Source organism: Sturnus vulgaris, chromosome 8 (assembly GCF_052056855.1).
Source record: "Sturnus vulgaris isolate bStuVul1 chromosome 8, bStuVul1.hap1, whole genome shotgun sequence".
Classification (NCBI taxonomy): Eukaryota; Metazoa; Chordata; class Aves; order Passeriformes; family Sturnidae; genus Sturnus; species Sturnus vulgaris.
Genome location: NC_142250.1, coordinates 7,253,584 through 7,273,619, shown reverse-complemented (window position 1 = coordinate 7,273,619; position 20,036 = coordinate 7,253,584). Strand labels below are relative to the sequence as shown.

General features: G+C 46.0%; 1 protein-coding gene across 1 annotated transcript; it reads left to right on the top strand.

Moving 5' to 3' along the window:
* The first annotated feature begins 5,795 nt into the window (after positions 1-5,795).
* LOC148222966 (TOG array regulator of axonemal microtubules protein 2-like) lies at positions 5,796-12,907 on the top strand. The gene is made up of 6 exons (XM_088168600.1): positions 5,796-5,897; positions 6,857-6,960; positions 8,312-8,516; positions 9,094-9,310; positions 10,395-10,481; positions 12,672-12,907. The coding sequence occupies exons 1-6, from the start codon at positions 5,796-5,798 to the stop codon at positions 12,905-12,907; spliced, it is 951 nt and encodes a 316-aa protein (XP_088024726.1).
* The last annotated feature ends 7,129 nt before the right edge of the window (positions 12,908-20,036 follow it).

The following is a 20,036-nucleotide window of genomic DNA, read 5'->3' as shown; positions in this document are numbered from 1 at the left end:
TCCCTGCTCGACAGCGATGACTGGTAAGAAAGGCCCCGGTCACTCTGTCTCCCTCTTAGTGTTAAGGGAGGTTAGAAGTGAATCTTGCTAGTGCCTCTGAGCCCTGACAGCCCAGAAGGCCAAAGGGCACTTGTGAAACCACCTCAGAGCTGTGAGGGGATAAAGACTGGAGTGTTGCCTTTTCTTGGCCTTGGAATGCAGCTGTGCTCCAGCTGCAGCAGGTCTGTGCTGTTTCCTTGCTTTGCCTGCTGGTCTGTGGAGTTGCAAAGGACATCTTGAGGGAAGAGAGGAAGCTGTGGGACGAGATGATTTGCTAGCTGAAGGCAGAAGCAGGATGGCAGCAGTTTTGACTGTAGAGATTTGGGAGCCTTGAGGCACTGGCCCAGTGGGACTGAGTCAGATTTCTCTCTGGTCCCACTGCTGACAGCAATGACAGGTCACAGGGTCTCCCTGTGACCTGTTGCATGTGGATCTCAGAAGCAGCTGCAGGGAGTTGCTGTTTCTGAGAAATAGACTGATCTGTGCTTTCTTGTCTCACAGCCTGTCATTGATCCTGAATGGGTCATGGCAGAAGAGAAGGAGAAAGAAATGAAATCGTCTAGGAATCTTGCACTTTTAGAATTGAACTTCCTTCTCACTGCTTCATATGGGCCTAGGATGTTTTGTCAATACTCACCAAGTATCCCAAAAGTAGACAGAATGAGGCCCAGATGTGATAAGCCTACAAATGTTAGGAGATGCTGACTGTCTTTTTGATGTCGAGTTTAGCATCCCCTCACTGGTGGATGCTTCACTCACTCAGGGGTAAAGACTCCATTCACACTGGGATAAGCAAGAAAAATCTGCCACATCTGCCACATCCTTGTGCAGAGTCATTTCCTTTGCTTTCTCTTCCCCATTTTTGTTTGGCGCCCTGTAAGGTGCTGTGAGTTTCTGCAGGTATTGGGGGGTCCAGGCGACACTCAGGGGTACCTGTGGTATCTGTCACCAGCCCTGCGCAGCAGCCCTGATGCCTCACACACCTTTCTGTAGCTCCAGGCCTGCACAGCGCAAGAGTTGAGAGACAGAGTTGTCTGCACCTTTTAAATGACATGTGTCTGTAGTGTGGATTGTTTTAGATAGAGGATTTTGGGAAAAGGCAGACTTTTGACTATTCTTGCCCAGGTGTGGAATCTTCTGGGACATTCTGCTGCTGTTTGAGAATGTGGAGGTGGAGTGGAAGGGAGTGGGTGACAGACAGGCCTAGATTGTAGAGTGGAAATTCAGCTCCAGAGTGCCAGTGCAGACTCACCCTTATGAACTGCCTGCTGAGGCTGGCAAAGAAGGAAAATGTCCCAGTGACAGCCCGATGAGATTGTGTCTTAGGTACAGGTACAGGAATGTGACAAAAAAACCCAGCATGGGCCCATCTCACAGCTTGTAGGAAGCCATGCAATAGGAGCCAGAGATTACAGATAGGCTGTCTTCTAAAACAGCCATAAATTAAGACTCTGAAGGTCCTGTATTTGCCTCTTGGATTTGTGTATGCTTTTGAATGCCACAGCATCCTGTGGAAATGAGATCCAATTCATTAAGTACTCCTTGAAAAGCACCTCCCATTGTTTGACTGAGCTGCCAGCCTGGTAATTGCAGGGGTTGCTTCTTAGTTCTCGGCTGGAGAGAAAAACCAATCTTTTTGGTACTTGCCTTTCAGGGAGATGAAGGAGAAGGGACTGGGCATCATCAAACACCTGGCTGGGTCCCATTCCGAAGTCCTGCTTTCAAGACTTCGTGAGATTTGCTTGGCTGTTACCAGTGAGGTGAGGACACTGTTCTGAATTGTCCCCTGTACTTCATACACGATGTGTAGGGTAGATATGTGCTTGTTCATCTCCATATGTGCTCAGGGACTACCTTCATTTCTGTTTTTCTACCTTCTATTTCTAATGTCTGTCAGCTATCAGTAGGATCTGTGTGTACATGGAGCTGTATTTACTGGTAGGTTGGGTATCTGACACGCATCTTTGAGTGAGCTGCCATTAGAATGAAATGTGCAAATGCAGAAACAGATCCACTAGTTATGTTATTTGCCAGCGTTCTAAGCTCTGCCCGAGCTGTAATTCAACACTGCAAATTAGTCTGTAGACCTGAGTCTGTGTTTTCTGTTTCCTGGCTGCTTGCTTCACCTGCTAGTGTAGCTTTTCTGAACAGGAGCACGTGACTCTTTTATCCTTATGACTTGTGCCTTTGTGATTTGAACGCAGCACTTGCTTTCATTTGAGTCTTTGTTTATCACATAAAAGAGCCTAAAATCAAAGCACATGTCATTATAGAGGGGTTAAGTAGAACATTTCAGTGAAATGGGGCTTCTTTTAGGCCTGAAGTAAGCAGGTGTGAGGCCAGAAATTGGTGCCAGAGGAAGTGCCTTTCTGTGCTTGTGCTCTTCTGCTCATTGGGTGCTCTCATGTTCCTCTGTACACAGTGGGACATGTTGTCATTTCCTGGGACTTTTGTCGAAGGCCACTGGTTTTCTATTCAAGGTGATTCTTATGTTTCCCCTCATGACTTCCCCAGGTGGCCAACCTCCGGTCTAAGGTGTCCCACTCGGCCATTATCACTCTGGGAGAGTTTTTTATGACCTTGAAGGAGGACATGGACTCTGAGGTGGATGAGGTTGCTCGGGTCCTTCTCAAGGCAGTGTGTAACTGCCCAGAGTTTGTTGAGAAAGCAGCCAGTCAGACCCTGGGGATCATGATGGACAACGTGACTCCTGCATGAGCAATCACGGCTCTTGTGGACAGTGGAGTCAGGTTCTTCTTCTTTCAGTGATGTTCTTCAGCTTCTTGTGTGCAGGTGGGAGAAGGGATGAGAGAAAGAATAGGAATAGTGGGACGGAAGGGTCCTGTATCCTTCATCTTCTGTCAACTCAGTGTCTGGATTCTCTAATCCAACTCCATCCTTTCCTCTTGTCTCCAGTTTCTGCCCTCCTGCCGCCTATGAGTTCTCAGAATCACAGAACTGTAGATTATGGGGAATTGGAAGGCACCCATCAGGATCATTTAGTCCAGCACAGAACACCTCGAGGGTCACACAATGTGCCTGAGATTGTTGTCTAAATGCTTCTTGAACTATGTCAGGCTTGGTGCTGTGACCACAGGTCTGAGAGCCTGTTCCAGTGCCCAACCACCCTCTGGGTGAAACATCTTTTCCTGATCTCCAACCTAAACCTCCTCTGACTCTGCTTCCTGCTGCTTCCTGGAGTTCTCCCAGTCTGTCAGAGTTGTCTAAATGTGATGAATAGTGGGGAAGAGAAAATGCCTGCAAAGGCCAAGGATTTGCTCTTTTGTGCTTTTGTGGGAAGGGACACAATTGCAATTGCAGGTGTGATCACTCTTTAATAATTCAGAGCACTAAGCACAGAGGCCTTGGGAAAAACCATGCATCCTCATTATTCCATTAACTTGAGAAATAGGGAGGGGACTTGATGGGGCATGGAGTATGTGGGGGAGAATGTGCTGCATGTGGCACAGGCTGCACAGCAGGTACAGCTCCTGCCAGAAGGAGGCTTGTATGACTGTCCTGGCCATAGAGCTCTATTTTCTATTCAAACTGATATTTCATGTTAGCCTTGAGATGATGAATCACTTCACAGGCACCTTCACATGCCAACTGCCATGAGACAGCTGAAGCAAATGCTGCCTTAAGTGTTTGTGCTGGGCCTGGTAATTGCCACTCTCTAGAACCAGTCTAAAATGACTGCCACTCATTCATCAGCTTTGCAATATATTAAAACGTTCAGATGTATCCCTTGCCAAGCCTCAGAGAAGAAACAGGCTGTACAGCTGTATTTTCTGCAACTTCAGAGCCCCCAGCATGTTTTCTATTCATTTGCTGTTTTGCAAAGCTCTGCAGATTTGGAGATTAATGGCTGGACGGAGCCTCAGTCCTTCTTCAGTGCTGTGTAGTGGGTACCCTCTGATGGGTCAGCAGGAATTGTCTTACATTTCTAAAGAAGTCATACGTAATCTATTTCTTTAATCTTTCTCAGAGTAAATATTGAGAAAGCAATTGAGTATCAGATAGTGCAGGGAGACTGAATTCCTCCCTCTTCCTTGCAGGCAGTCCTTCTGTCCAATGCTAACTTTGAGTTTTTCTGAGGACAGAACCTTCTACAGGTTTCTAAAGTGTCAGGGAGAGCCCAGGCCTCCTTCCCCCAGCAAGGACAGGGAGCACGCTCTGGCCAAGACCTGTGCTGCTCTTGCTCCTTCTCCCTGTGCCCCAGTGTTTGCTCTCCTGTTCCCAGAAACTGCCACGTCCAGGTGCGGAAGTGTGCGGCCAAACTGCTCCTGTCCCTGATGGAGAAAATTGGAGTCACGAAGCTCCCAGGCACAGCCAGGGCTGAGAGGCTGGCACACGCGGCAGGGACACTTGCTCAGGACTGTCACAAGGATACAAGGTAATGATCTTCATTTCACCTCCTGAGACAGGAAAACTCTTTTGTGTCTATAAAGGTAAAACCACAAAAGAGTGGAAACTGAAGAAAATATAAAATTACCTGTGTGCATAAAGGCCAAACTCTCAGAGAATATGGTGAGTGGTATGGGACCCATAAGGGTTATTGATTCCAGCTCCTGGCCATGTGCAGGACATGCCAAGAGTCACTCCATGTGCCCAAGAGCATTGTCCAAATGCTTCTCGAGCTCTGTCAGGCTTAGTGTTGTGACCATTGCTCTGGCTTGCCTGGGGAAATGAGTGTACTGGGTGTCCTGAGGTTGTCCAATATAAATTAGTATTGCCTACTTCCTGTGACTTGAAGGACTCTTTCCTGAGATAAGAAGAGCTCCGATTAGGCAGTGAAACAGTTTTGTTTGGTCTTAGGTGCACAACACAAAGCCAAATTTTTAGCTAATATTCATCACTGGAGGATCCCAAACATCTATTTCTCATTAACTTGAGACTTTCCTAGAAGCATTTCAGAGGTCTTTAGCTAATATATTTAGGCTTTCTAAACTTTTTCTGCAGATTTCTCTAATGCTGTCTTCTGAGGTTTAATGACCTCCAAATTTCTTCTTGAAGAGAAATGTGTGTTCCTAGTGGCAAAATCAACCAAAGCCACCAAATTCCCCTTACTGTGATGATTAAATTCCCATTAATAGCATCCAAGAACGAAGAGGAACTAGCTGCCCCTGTGCATACATATAGTATAGAATTACCAATAGGAAGCATGAGGTGTTTTGTTCTGGCTTCCCTGTTAGTTCAAGAAAGGCAAATACTGTTATTGTATTGCCATTGCAAATGGCAGGAAGGTGCTGCTAAGAGGATCTAATAAGAAAGCAGATGTGTTATGCTTGCTCCCTGGGATCCTTTGATCCCACAGAAGCACACCCGCAGTTTCAGAGTTAAATGGTATTTTTCTGTTGCCTCACGTTCTCCTCTTGCCTCTTCTGTTCAGCTGACAGCACTGCAGAGTGACAAGTAGTGGTAAAGCTCTCTCTTTGCTGAGTAGGTAATGCCTTCTCATGCAAGGATTGCACCTGATGAGTTTAAGGCATCAGCCTCTTCTGCTAACCGTCTCCCTTTCTTTGTTCCTTTTTTTTTCCCTTTTCCTTCCTTCCTTCCTTCCTTCCTTCCTTCCTTCCTTCCTTCCTTCCTTCCTTCCTTCCTTCCTTCCTTCCTTCCTTCCTTCCTTCCTTCCTTCCTTCCTTCCTTCCTTCCTTCCTTCCTTCCTTCCTTCCTTCCTTCCTTCCTTCCTGCCTTCCTGCCTTCCTGCATTCCTGCCTTCCTTTTCATCTTTCCATAGGCATTATGGACAGGAGATGGTGAAGATGTTGCTGAATGACCAAAACTGTAAAAAGCTTTTGGAACGATCCGTTCCGCCCTGTGACCTGGAAGATATTCTGAGAAGAATGAAGAAGAAAGTAAGTGCTTGGCAGGAGAAATGTCTCCTTTGTGCAGGTGTTGCCACTGCTAATAGGAGATCAAACATACCTAGTCTGTCTATCTCATTCCTCTTCTGCTGAATCATTTTGCTCCTGGGAATGAGCTGTGAATCCCCACCCTCTTCATCTGCAGTCCACAAAGGAACTGATATTATTAGGGAAAAAGTGGGGTTTTGAATATTTTGAATAATGGTCACAAACAGGAAAGCAGTAGAGGAGAAAATGAGTTTACATTTGGGTGTAACTCCCCCACTGCGCTCTCCCTACTCTGCCCCCAGTAAAGCAATTAAAAGACAATAGTGCTTCTGAAGAGAATAAAGTCTTTGCAAAAGACACTGGAAGTAGTAGTGCCAAGACAATTTCCAAAAATGCAAATTTGTCCAAGTCAATCCTAATTACTGCAATTACTGTCTCTCTTTTGGGAATATTGCTTGCTGTCAAACCTTGTGGAGCTGGTAGAAGCTTGGTGAATTCAGCAGCATTCAGTAGAAAATGATTTCTTTGTTTGGAGGGAAATTTTATTCTTTTTTATCTACCTTATAGAAGGGATTGTGCCTTTGAGCGGGAAAAGGGAGAGCCAGGTTGAACCAAATCACCATCCAACATAATGGGACCACTCCCCAAAGAGTCCAAATTTTTCTGCTGCTTCCTTTATGAACATTCGTTGCCAACCAGTTTGCATTCTTCCCATTTATAGTCAAGACTCATGCATTTGGGTTTTAGACTGCTGCTCAGTATTTCATCACCCATAACCTGCCTTGAGCTATTGCAAACAGAGTGTTGGCATCACTGATTCTCTGGCCTGTTTCCTTCTGTCAGTTAGGAAATGTTTCCCTAAGCCTTGCTAGAAGTGATCCTGGTTCTAACTTGTGTTTTAAACAGGCAATTTCCTATTTAATATTCTAAAGATTGATGGGGCTTTCTCTATGTCTTTGTAGGGGATGGAAGAGCAGAAGGGTGAACGCCCATCTGTCAAGAGCCCAGTGAAGAAGAGGAGCGATGGCTCCAAGAAGCCCCAGGCCACATTGCCTTCTAGTCAAAGGTACTGAGCACTTTTGTTAGATGTGACAAAGCACATGACAAGCTGGACATGTCTCTTCCTCAGGAAAATCTTTCTAGCAGTGATGGCCTGTGCCAGAGATTGTTTCCTTTCCCTACAAATGCTCTATGGCACGAAATGTCTACTTCTGCATTGCACTGAAGAAACTTCTCTGGAGAGAGAACATTAGGCGACAAAAGGCACCCATTGGTTGCAGCTCAGACAATTCAGTGCAGTGTTGAGGGCAGTGTTGTTGTGGTTAGGAGAGGGCTATATTTCCACTGCCTGACTTGGGACAAGTCAATTCAACCAGGGTTTTTTTACATCTGAGTGGAGTTTTTTCAGATGGGTGTTTTGATGAGAACTCCCAGCCTAGAAGCATGATGCCATTCCCTAAACCAGCCATTCCCGTACAAATGGTTTGGCCTGGCTGAACCATGCTTTTCTTACCCTCCAACATTACCAAGTTTGAGTAGTAAGTAGCAAGGCAAATCCTGAGCAACTTTGGTCAACAGGTGTCTCAATGGGGACTTTTTGTCTTGATAATTCTGTCCTTCATATAGTTTGCTTGATGGACAGCATGTTTGGTTGATTTCCCACTGTGCTGCAATCTGCATTGAAGAAAGGAATTTGGTCCTTGCTGTGTCTTCATGACAGTGGCAGAGCTACTTGTACCTGTTCTGCCCTGACTACAGAGGGGATTTATTTAGCTCTGTCATGCTCAGCGGTGGCAGCAAAGGACCACATGCTTCAGTAGCATAGCTAGGAGCTTCCCATGCTCCTGGAAGAGACAGGTTGATCCAGGAGAATTGTTCCCAGTGGGTTCATGAAGCTGTGGATCTAGTCTCTAGGAATGCAAACTTAATGTGAGTGTTGTGCTGGGATGTCTGTCTTCTGTTTTTATCTGTGTTACTGATTTTCTGGATGCTTCAGATATGCCCCTGTTCATCTGCTCAGATGCATGTGAGCTCCTGTTCTAGATTGTCATGCCTGTGTAGAGACATTTCTCCAGAGTGATGAGTTTACTTATTAAAAGACTCACATATCCCATAAGAGAAGGCATTTAAACTTGGCAGTAGTGTTTCTCTTTCCCCACAAAGCAATGTGTGCCTGGGAAGCCATCTGAAGATAGATGAGATGCATCTCATCCTTGGTTTTGCTGAGTGAGCACTGGCGAGGATGTTACTTACAGATTGACTCCCATAAGGATTGTCATGAGGTCCATGTGGTTTTTCAGAGCCTCATGATTTTCTAGCTTGAAATCACATCATTAGGAAAGCTCCCGTAGATGTTTTGCTCACAATTATCTGCAGGTATTGTCACCAACAAGTTGTAATTTCGTTTGATTTTCCAGGGTGAATTCGACCTCTGAAGGACGCCTCCTCCACCGTCGAAAAGCCCAGATCACGTTACCTCCAGCTAGGGATGAAACGGAGACGCTCCAGAATCTTTACAATCTCCTGGAAGCCAAGGGGTTTGAGGCACGGCTGGAAGGAGTGGCACTCCTCCTAGAGCTGTGCAAAAACCACCCCAAGCTCATCACCACTCACATTGTCCAGGTATGTAGGGTATCTTCACTGTTCCTTCCCGTTAGCTCCTCTCCCAAGCCTGTAGCAGTAAAGTTAATTCAGTGTGTCTTGGCACTACATCCTGGCTGTTTGGGACAGGCTGGTCCCTCTGACCCAGACCAATTTAATGGAGGTCCAGGCTTCAGGACAAGTTCTTTCAGTCCAGCTGCATTTGTCTGGCAGGTGCCTATTGATGCTGTTCATCAGATGATGCCAGAATTTTCCATTGGTGTAACTTCTGCTGTCTCCTAGTCTCAGTTGGGTTAAGTGAAGGGAATCCAGCCACTGAAAGCATGGCAATTATTCTCTAGACAAAAAAATGGGTTTGGATGGGGAAGACAAGTATCAGGCTGAGTTGGTTTAATCCAAATATTTTTAAAAGGATACTTCTGTAATGTCCATCCTGTTTGCACAGGCAAAACACGGGCTACTTCTTTCAATCCGAGTCTCTATTCCACTTGGTAAAGATGGTGTTTACCCTTCTTGGATACTGAATGCTCATTTCTACATCCCTTCTTCAAACTAGAACATTATAATCCAGCTTTCATACTGTTTGTTCTCTTCACAGATTTTTGATTATTTTCTCCTGAGAGTATCTGACACACACAAGAAAGTGAAGCAGATGGCGCTGGACGTGCTGGCAGAAATCATTGCCATCCTGGAAGATGCCTTGAACCCGGTGATCGTCCTTTTGGTGGAAGGAATCCTGAAGAACCTGAACTCAAAGGACCCTGCGGTTCATGCCACAGCTGTGAATGCGCTGGAAGCATCCATTGCTCATTTAGGTAAGGCTGAGCCCTGACATGGACTCTCGCCCACTGTGTCTCTGCCTCTCTGACACAAGAGAACACTGAGTTCCTTGAGAGCTCTTGGTGCCTGTGGAACACTCCAGGTGACATCCACTAGAAGCTGTGGGGGTGCAGTCCTTATGCACCAGACCCCAACAGGCTTGAATGGTCATCAGCATTTCCCAAAAGTGCCAGGAGCCCTTGGGTCTGTGCTGCTTGTCTGGAGAGGAGATCCTGGACAACAGCTTTGCTGCAATTCAGAGGCAAAGGAGGTTTTGGAGTTTGCTTGGATCCCATTTGATTTCCCAGATGAAGAGCTTTGCTGTTGACATGAAGGGACACTGGCCCATCAGAGCTTCTGCAGAGCATCCTCCTGGAAGGCTCCACATTATAGGCATGAGCTGCCTATTTTCCACCTTTCTTCTTTGTCTTCTTTTTTCAGCGGGGAAGTTATGATTCACCAATTTCATTTCCTTGAAACTAACAGATAGAAATCCAGCTGTCAGTTATACATTCTTACACATGTTGTTTTGCATGGGGCAGGATGGCTGCAGCAAATAGCTACACAGGCAAGGGCTGCTCTAAATTCCTTTGTTGCAGAGATTTATGTCAGCTCTGAAAATGATGCACTGTGGAAATATGCCTGAAAAATGGAGAGTTGAAGATGCAGATCTTCAAGGGCAGTTTCTACTTTCTCCACCACAGCTGCTCTGTGACCTCATGGACTACCTGATTCAGTGCCTTTCTGTATCCCAAGTCTGGGCTTCTTCCTGCTTACTCTGCAATGCAAAACCGTTTCACTGCTTACTTGTGATTGAAGTCTTGAGGTCCGTGATGGGAAATGTTTAACATAGCTCCTGGTACAGCAGAGAATGTTGCATTTACAAATGTGAAAGGAGAGATTTTCTTTGGGAATTTAAACCCCTCCCAAGTAGGCTGGAAGGAAAGAAGAAAAGGATTCAAACATCAACAGAAATTTACTTGATTTTATAAACTGAGGCTGCCCTTGCCCTTTCCCTCCCCACTCTCTTTTCTCCTATGACCTCAGAAGAGTGAGCAGAAATGTGTGTTTCTCTCGTAGATAAAGTATCACTGATGAAAGAGTTTAGCAACCAGTGGAGTCAACTGAGTGGCCAAGCTCTGCTGGAGGTCACAGTGCGTATCACAGGTATGGCCTCCCCTTGTAAGTCAAGAGGTCTTCCCAGGGAATATTTACAGGGAACTCCTGTGAATAGAGAGTAGAGTAGCTGCTCCAACTGGGGAGGTGCTGAGCTTGTCCCTGCTGCCCAATCCCCATGGCAGGTGTGTTTGGCAGGTTTTCCCTGGCTGCTGCAGAGGTGTGCAGCACCTGAGATGGGGGCAGCACTCGGCCTGGGGTCTGAGCTGTCCCTGGGGCATCTCAGAAGCCACGTGCAGGAAAGGGAAGGGCTAAAAATACCCGAACTGGCTCCTCTCTTGGAAGCTCAGGGACATCTGTGATTCTTTAGGGAAAATGGTGGCAAGTGCTGTTGCAGGGGATCCGTTTCTTTTGTCCTCATGGGATTGTCGTTTTGCTCTTGGAAAGTTTTGAGGCTGAACCCTGCAGTGCCTGGGGTCACAGCTTAGGTCAAAACTCAACACACATATTAGAGGCATGGATTTGGTGCAAGACAGCCTTTGGGGGCAGAGGGGCAGAAGCAGAGTGCTGAGGCTCCCTGTCTGTGCTGTCCAAGTGGCACTGGACTGAGCATTTCAAGGTGTGCAAACAGTGTCTTCCTGTGTCACTGCTGTCCAAAATGCTACAATTGCAGCTGATAATTGATCCCTCAGAGGAGCTTGCTATGTCAGCAATAGCCAAGGAATGGGAAAATGATAATCTTAATATATAGTAGAGAAGAAGATTTATAGCCTTGCTTGAACTGGGGCTAAATCCACTAAGTGAGGCAGCATCTTGAAATGCAAGGTTTGATACACTTTGTGTCTTCATTTGGAATCTCAGAAGGACAATGTTCAGTGAATAGAAATGTCAAAGGCCCTTTGAAGAGCATTTGAATCGAGTAGATCTCCATGAAGAGGGAATTTAGGTTTGGAGTTATTTTGATCTCCTTTTCAAAGAAAGGAATGAAACATAAAATAGGACTACTTTAGAAAGAGCAGATGTTCTCTCTGAGATTTAGTCGGAAGAGACAGTGGTTTCTCAAGTACCGTGTAGACCACTGTCTTTAATTGCATTTAAACTGAAATTGACTCCCATTTTGAAATGGGTACCATAACCATTTTTCTACTTAGCAGAATTGGTTTTGGGTACTTTCTGGAGCTGTTTAAATGTGGATGACTGCTGGTGGATTAACAGCATAGAAAAAATGAAGTCTCTTCCACTACAGAATAAGAAGTGGCTGCTATAAAACACTTTGCCTGTGCACAAATTAAGAATGGTCCACAGAGCATTTTAGAGTTTGATCTCTCAGCTAAATCTGCCATGCAAGAAGCCTATTGGTAGGAAATTTAAGTCTGTATTTGATATAGTTCAGTTCAGGAAATGAGCAGGGAACAGGCTTCAGAGAGAACGTAAGAAAACACTCGCGCTTTGGTTAAATTTTAGTCCACGGTGTAGCATTTTTTTTCTCTCTATTCTGCTATTTCAGTGCACATTATAAGAAAAAATGTGATTAACAATGGAAGAGGAAATGCCATTAACATATGGAAATGGACAAATGCCACGACAATGGGGTCTGGGTAGTTATCTAAGACACCCTGAGGTTTGAACAGGTGTTTGTTGGAAGCCACAAAAGCATTCTGCCAAAGACACCAGCTGGCCACTAATGTTTCTAATCCAACTGTCAAGTAGCACCCATCTCTGGTGGGCTGGAGTTTGGAAGTGTAGTCCAATACTGTCCTTTGGTATTTGCCACTGAGCAAAGGGAAGAGCCAGATTAGACTTTGGCACTTGATATCAACGGTGACAAAAATGGAATTATCCATTACATTAGAAATCTCTCAATTGCCTCTCTACAGTGCACTTCCAAATCTTCAGTGTGGGCTTAAAGAGCTTCCTAATGGAAATAACAGGCAAGTTGACATTTCAGTCATTAATCTGCTCACTGCATCAGTCTGTTGATGCAGAAGCAGATAATGAAGTGATCTAGTAAAGGTACAAATCCTGCCACAGCTACAAGGCTCTGTTTGGAGAAATTAGTCCTGAGAGGTTGGTGGTTCTGTGTTGGGGAGGCTCAGCTGCTTGGGCCATTTCTGGATCATGGGGCTCTGAGTGCTGTTGCACTGATCTTAGCCAGAGGGGTTTCCCAGAAGCAAAACCAGAGGTAGATCCTGGTTTGCCTTGAGCTCGGTGGTTAAGGAGCTTGTGTCTCTGTCCTGGCAGTGCTTGTGGAAGGCGTTTATGGCAGGAGCCCTGAGGTCGTCCAGCGCTACGCCCTGCCCGTGCTCTGGTCCTTGCTGGAGAACAAGGCGCTGCCTGTCCGAAGCGCCAATGTCCGCACTGTGGTCACCAGGCTTGCCTCTGCCCTCCACGAGGTGATGGGCACCCAGCTGCAGAAGCGTGCTGCCAGCCAGCCTCCACATGTGCGGAAAAACCTCTCCAGCATTTTGGGCTGGTGAAGGATGGATGTTCTCCAGAAAGCTGACCAAGTGCTGAGATGGACACCTCCGGATTTGACATTTTAGCTGTGCCAAAAACGACAAAATACTAAAGAAGGGCGTGCATCTGCCCCTGCTCTCTCCACTGCCCTTCATAGTCATGGCATGCTCAGGGGGCTGAAACAACTGCAGACTGAGGACAAGGTGAAGGCTGAGCAAGGCTCAGCCTCACACAGAGGTAAGGTGGGAGCTGGGCCGCTGTCTGGCAGGAGGAAGGGTCTTGTGCCAGCCTGGAGAGCCTGTGCACATTGCCAGGGAACAGTTCTGTCCTGCAGCTGTCCCCTGCCCTGAGCTCTGCTGCTCCCAGTGCCCTATGGAGCTGTAGGGCTGCTGAGCTCTGGGGCAGGGAGAGGAGCATGTGCAGCTGAGCCATTGCTAGAAAGCACAGGGCTCTGGGTTCCCTTGCTGTCCCAGGGCATCCCAGAGGCCAGGGTGTTCCCCTGGGAGCTTTGTGCAAGTGGGTCAGGTTGTGCCCCTGTCCTGCCTCAAGTGACTGCTGGCAGGAGCATGTTTCCCTGTGCAGCTATTTAGAAGTTTCCAGGATATGTGTTCCATGAAATATGGAGCTTCAGATGCTTTAGGTTTTCACTGCAGCCTCTGTGTTACATTTTGTGTCTCCATTTTGCAGACCTCACTGGCTCCACTCTTGCACAGAAGTTTTCACTGGACACTTCCTTTCTTCCCTGAGCCGCTAAGTCCTTACCTCCCATCCAGAAGGGCTCGATTTCCTCTGGGTACAGAAAGAAGCTGCTGCCTCTCCAAAGAGTGATTGAAGAGGGGGATTTATTCATTACTCTTTATACTTATAGACGTATATATAACTAGGTGTAGGTTTGAATGAAGGTGTTTTTATTGTATCTATTAAATTTTGAGGTTATCTTTTTAATTGTAAGTAGTTTGATTATTTTTTCTTAATAGTTTAAATAAAATTATTTTAAAAAAAAGCAAGAAGAGATTGTGCGTCCATGATCTACTAGTGTAGAGGCTATCAGAGTGCAGCTCACTCGATGTACCCGTGTTTCATTATATTCTTTCTTCACTTGGCTTCTCCTCTTCCTCTTTGGCCTTGTTATCTTGGTGTCATTTGTTTCTTACTGCTGTTTATTTCTTGGAATTACAAGGGGGGCACCCACTGACATGTTTGAGGGACAACGGACCCAAAATATCCTCTATAGTCTAAAGTTTGCTAGTTAGATTTATTCTGCGCTCTGAGGAAAGAAACAGAGAGACGTGTGCCCAAATCCCAAAGCTTTGCTCCTTTGCAATCTCCCTCAGATCTGGCCCTGAGGTGTCTTCAATCACAATTTCATAGGTAAGAAGAGGACATGGGAAAAGATGCACTGCTTTGGAAAAGACGTTTGTATGTATATTTACCCAGCACAGCAGACCAACAGCGCTGTTTGGAACATGTATGCAGAAGGATGAATGGGCTGTGAGGTCAAAAACATTTGTCAACTGTTCCTCAAATCGATTCCACAGCCTGGAATCCATTCAGCCCAGGGATATTGGATCATTTCTTACCATGGATCAGTGCTTACAGGGTAATAAATTCCTGAATAGCTGGAACAAGCACTTCTGGATTCAGCTCCAGCTTTTGGTGGGCTGCATGATCATTGAGAATGCTGCCTTTCCAGTAATTATTTTGCAGTTTCCTGTCATCGTCATTTGAATCTTTTAAACTTTCAAACATTTCAATTTGCTTTGCCTTTGGGAAAAACAGTTTTGAGCCCAGTGCAAACTGTAACCTTTTGACAGCCAAGTCCTCACAGTTGCCAGCTTCAGATGTTACAGAAGAAAATGAATGTGACAGTGTTAATTAGGTTTTCTGAAGGAAAAACTCTCTGTCAAACTCTTATGTGTTTGCTTAGCTATGGGTCTAGTCCTGGCCTAGTAAAGCCCAGGCAGGGTGGCAGGTGTCAGGGAAAACTAGTCTGTGAGCTTATAGGATTGCCATCACCAGCAGAGGGATTCCTCTGGAGACAAAATTAGGGACCCTCTCCATGTCCCAATATTCTCTTCGAACTTTCCCAAATATCTAAGAAAAGGCAGTGCAACTTCACATCTCCTTGCACACCCACTGTTTGAATATAGGGGCATTTTTGTCCCTCCTCAAAGTCATTGCTCTTGCACACCAGAAACATGAACATCCACAAAGGGGAATGATGCCTGGTCCTCCTGCTGGTGCTTCAGAGTCCTGGTACGTGAAGATCTGAGTAGCTTCCAATATTAACACTTAACAGGCATTTCATGCTCCTTCAAGATATCCAGATGTCAGGGCTTTTTGTTTCAAAGCAGCAGCTGTAGCATCACTCTCTGGCGAAAAACAGTAAATGGGAAACAGCGATTGCCAGCATTGGAAGAGTGGGGAAAAACCTCAAGTGTCTTTGTCAAAAGAAAAAAGGGAAGAGTGTAATTGCCAAAGTCAAATGTTCATTGGATCAGTTCCTTACTGCATGCTTGCAAGAAGATCATTTGGGACCATCTTTTTGAATCTCATGCAGGAAAGGAGCTCTTAATAATACCATGCTACTTAAACCCACATTGGGCTGTAGCTCTGTAGTGGCTCACAATGAAGCAGATTGCCTGCTTTGTCACTGCCAGCCCTGTTGATCCTGAAAGTCACCGTAGCGTATCCCATGCCTGTTTTGCCTCCACGAACATCTTGGCATCCCTTATTAGTGTGTGAAATAAATAAGGAGTAATAAAATGGACAATTACCTGGTCACTTTGGAGGCTATGATCATGCTTTCGCATGTCAGCCCTGTACCTCATGCTCCCAAGGCATGTTACTCATCATGAAATATTTTAAGAATAACTCTCAGCTCTCATGTTCCATCAGAATAAAGTTGCATCAGATCATGGAGAATTCTGCTGGCAGGAACAGGACAAAACCCTTCCAAGACTCACTTGCAGTTGTCCTGGATTTCTGCAGCGCTGTGTGGAAAGCTGCTGTAGGCAGAGTGTTTGGAGTTGGTTGGATGGCCTTTATGAAAGATGAGTGGAACAGCATGCAGGGCTCTCCTGGCAGAAAACTGTTTGTCCAAGAGCAGGGACATGGTGCTGGCAGAAGTGGAGCGGCCCCGCTCCCAGCGCAAGAGTCTGTGAGCTGAGCCGTGCCAGGGAGAAAAGACACCGAGGGGCTCCAGCCCAGCTGCTTCACCTGCCGGGACCGTTCCATGGAGCTGTGCCATTGGGAGAAAGTTGGCACGGGCCGAGCCACCGAGCTTTCATCTGCTGCTTGAACTGCTCCGTGGCAGCTCCTGTTTTTCCTGAGAGAGAACCCGGCGCATCTTGTAACGCACGTCATGGGGGGATTTTCCTCTGGCATTTTGGGTCTTTGTTCAAGTGGGGAGGACAGTGAGGTCTGACTGTTTGATATCCAGGAGTTACTGACTTGTTTTTCCTTGCTTTGTAGGCATTCTGTTTGTTAATAATCTGTTGTTTTTTTCCTACTTTCATCTGTTAGTTTTGATTTCCTATTGCTGGAAAAGAATTTTTGGAACATGATGAATGAGACTTATTCTTATTCCATAGTGTCCTGTTTTAAGGTGTCTCAAACTGTGTTAGATAGATGGCTTCACATAGGAACATCCCCAAGGCTGCTGAGGGGAAGGCAGAGAGGAAGACAAACCTGGTATTTCTGAGGGAAATTCCTTGACATCAAACCAACCTGAGTCATCTAACAGCTGATCTGACATCTCGAGACATGGGCCAAAAGGGAAACCTTTCAGTGTGTTTGGTCAAGGCCAGGTTATGCTCAAGGCAAAGTTGTGTCAGTGCACTTGGCTCCTTCTCTCCTTATTGTGTCTGGCACACACAGGAGCCCACAGCTCCTGCAGAAACCATCACAGCACTCAGTGGGAGCAAACTTGCGTCCAGTCCTCACACAGAGCTGGGGTATGCAGCACTCCACCTCATTGGAATGAAGAACTGTTCCAACCCTCTTGGTAGGAGCTGAGGAGGCTTGGCCTTCAGATCAGCTTCTTGCCAGCTCTTGATTTGCTGCCCTGGCTAAGCTGCTGCTTGTGCCAACATTTTTTCCACGGCTGACAGCCCTGCTCTGCTGGCAAGAGGCCCCTGCAGGAGCTTGTGCTGGTGCCATTCAATCTTTCAGATCTTCCAAAGGAAAGCTCAGGGCAGAACTTGTCAAAAGATCTTTGCCAGGTCAATGCTTTTAACGTTAAATCTTTCCTCTGTACTCCATGTCATGCTCAGTAAATGTTTGAGGAAGCAATTTTGCTGCTCCAGAAATTCCACAAATCATGCAGTTAAACCTTAAGAGAACATGATTTGGGACATGTAATCACACTTGAATTCATTGTGCAGAAAACTACAGGAGCACTTCTTGTGAGCTCTGTGTCTAAGCTAAGTGACCTTGCCACCAAGAACTTGGAAAAGTGGGGAGAGATGGAATCAGTAGCACATTGTGATTCTCCCACATCACGTGCCTGAGTGACACAGTGACCAGAGCTGTGCTCACTTTGCCACTACGGTCCCTTGCCCAGAGTGGGTCACACTGCGGGAACAGGAGGCCTTAGATGTGGCTCAAGCTATGGCTCCATGGCCTTTTGGCTGTCAGATTGCATTTGAAGGAGGCAAGGAAGATGGGGAGTACTTTTGCACCGGATAAAAAGGATTTATTACTTTGGGCAATCCTCGGGACAAAAGACAGAAATGGCAAAGCTGCAGCAACTTAAATATGGGGAAGGTTCAAGGGGAAGGTATAACTTCTTATCAAATTGGAGAAATTCTGAGGAGGGATAAAGGGTAGAGTTTACAAAGGCATTGTCCAATGAGAAATGTATGGGGGAAAACTGGGCCACATGGACTAAAGAGATGTTGAGTTTTAGGGGATTTCCAAAGAGGAATTCTAAGCAGGAGGCAGGCACAAAGCAGGATTGACAGGTAGTTTAAGATAGATTGACAAGGTGGGTGAGAGGGTATAATTTTGGACTAAACCACAAGATTAGACAATGACAAAACCTACCATTAACAAGAAACACACTGCAACACATGAGGAACTGGCTGACTTCCACTGCGGCAAGGCCTTTTTACCCTACCTCAAAACTTCATGCTTCAGATAGTGGTGGTGAATCCCCCGTGGCCTTGTCAGGCCACACCGTGATCTCAGAAAAGCTTGTTAGGCCTCGGCCTTGCTGAACAGCGCCTGGGCTCAGCTCCTCTGGAGCTGATCACAAACACGGAGTGCTCCCAGGAACTTGTGCTGCCTAACGAGCTCCTGGGCTTTCCCATGAGCAACCTTGGAAACTGCTTTTCTTGCCTGGATGGCATAACATCCCTCCCCTCACGCTTTCAAAGGCAGGCTGCTGCCCCAAAGTGCGGCCATGACAAAGCATTTTATGGCTGAGGCCACTCTCTTGTGGCCCATCAACAGTGCTCCAAAAGGAGCCCTTGGAGCTCTCCTAGACCACAGCGGCTTCCAGCAGCAACCTCCCTTGCAGTGGGGCCTCTCGGAGCCAGCGAGCTCTCCAGTTTGCTGCACTCGCAGGATCGCCCATCAACAATGGATCCTGGGCCCATCCCCCCTCTCCTGGAGGCTCCAGTTTAACTTCTGTTAAGCTTGAGTGAGTGCTGCTAAGCTTTTAGGCCGTATTCCTTTTTATCCTTGTCCTTTCTGTCCCTTTGTCAAATGCACCTAAAAGCACATACACACACACACCCACACACACTCACACACATGCACACAGTTCTCGGTTCATTTCTGGTTTGATTGACTCCAATTTGTTCGTTGCTTTTTTTCCCTTGTTTGTGCCTCAACTGACTAGCAAGTACTAAAAGTGAATGTTGTCAACAAATTCTGTAGAGTTCTTGATTAATATTCAATCTGTTTTTCCTGATAAAGCTGCCTGTGAATTTTTAAGCAATATCAAACACTTGTAACAAAGCCTGGGAGTATGAGGTAGAGGCTTGACACTGGAAAGCAGAAGAGTAACTCTAAAGTGATGAGTTTAATTCTCCATTTGATTACTCTTCTATTTATTTCACTCTAAGAAGCCAAGCCTAGCTTTTCTTGGAGGCAGAATGTGTGTGGGATGCACTAGGGTATTATGCCATCGCCCTGAGCTGATTGCCACTCAGGAGTATAAATAGATTTGAGGAAACCTTGTCACTTTTTGTTGGCCTCACAGTCCACTCATCCTTCCGCAATCAAGTTGCCAACAACACTGTTGAACTGCTGTGCTCTGTAAATCTTCATACAAATGTCTTTTCTAAAGCAGTGCATCTTTTCCCACGACATCTTCTTACCTATGAAATGGTGATTGAAGACACCTCTGAGCCAGATCTGGGTGAGATTGCAAAGGAGCAAAGCTTTGGGATTTTGGAACACTTCTCTTTGTTTCTTTGCTCAGGTCTTTTGTGAGCGCAGAATACATCCAGGTGAAAAACTTTTGAATACACAGAATCTCTTGGATCCAGTGTCCCCAAAACATGTCAATATGTGGCCCCATTGTAATGCCAAGTCACAAATGGCAGCCGAAATGTCACAAAGAAAACATGTCAAAAGAGGAAGAGGAGAGGCCCAGCGAGGAAAGGTACAGTGAGACGTGGCACACCAAGTGAGCTGCACTCCCATAAACACAGCACATTTGCCCCAGGCTAGCAGGTGATGGTTGTGGATTCTCTGCTTGTTTTTGAAAAAAATTCGTTTATTTATAATTAATAACACCCATAAGCATTTAATCAAAATAAAATATATACAATTAAAAATATATCATCAAAATATTGAAGATACAATCAAATGTTGAGATTGTCATTGGTTTAGGTCTTCTAAAGAGCAGAGAAGTTGTTGGTTGCTGTAAAGTTGTTTATTGTAAAGGCACATCAATTTCAAAAGAGCAAGAGTCCCACGAGTTAAAGTCTATGCTAAAAGGTTTTGAAGTAGAGTCCTGATGAGAAGCAGAAGCTGCAGCCTGGTACAGATTCCTGAGCAGAGGTACAAGCTGTGGCCTGGCACGGACTCTCAAGCAGAGACAGAAGTTGCAGCAGCAGCTCCAATCTTCTTCCGGACAGTGATGACGGTGGTGAGGAGAGAGGGGGAGAGAGAGAGTCTCTCCCTAGTGCCTGGATT

Bases quoted from the DNA above. Each gene is read 5' to 3' on its own strand.
- LOC148222966 (XM_088168600.1), top strand. From the start codon at position 5,796: ATGGTGAAGATGTTGCTGAATGACCAAAACTGTAAAAAGCTTTTGGAA. The intron at 6,961-8,311 runs GTACTGAGCACT...TTGATTTTCCAG, and splicing joins ACATTGCCTTCTAGTCAAAG to GGTGAATTCGACCTCTGAAG. The intron at 9,311-10,394 runs GTAAGGCTGAGC...TTTCTCTCGTAG, and splicing joins AGCATCCATTGCTCATTTAG to ATAAAGTATCACTGATGAAA.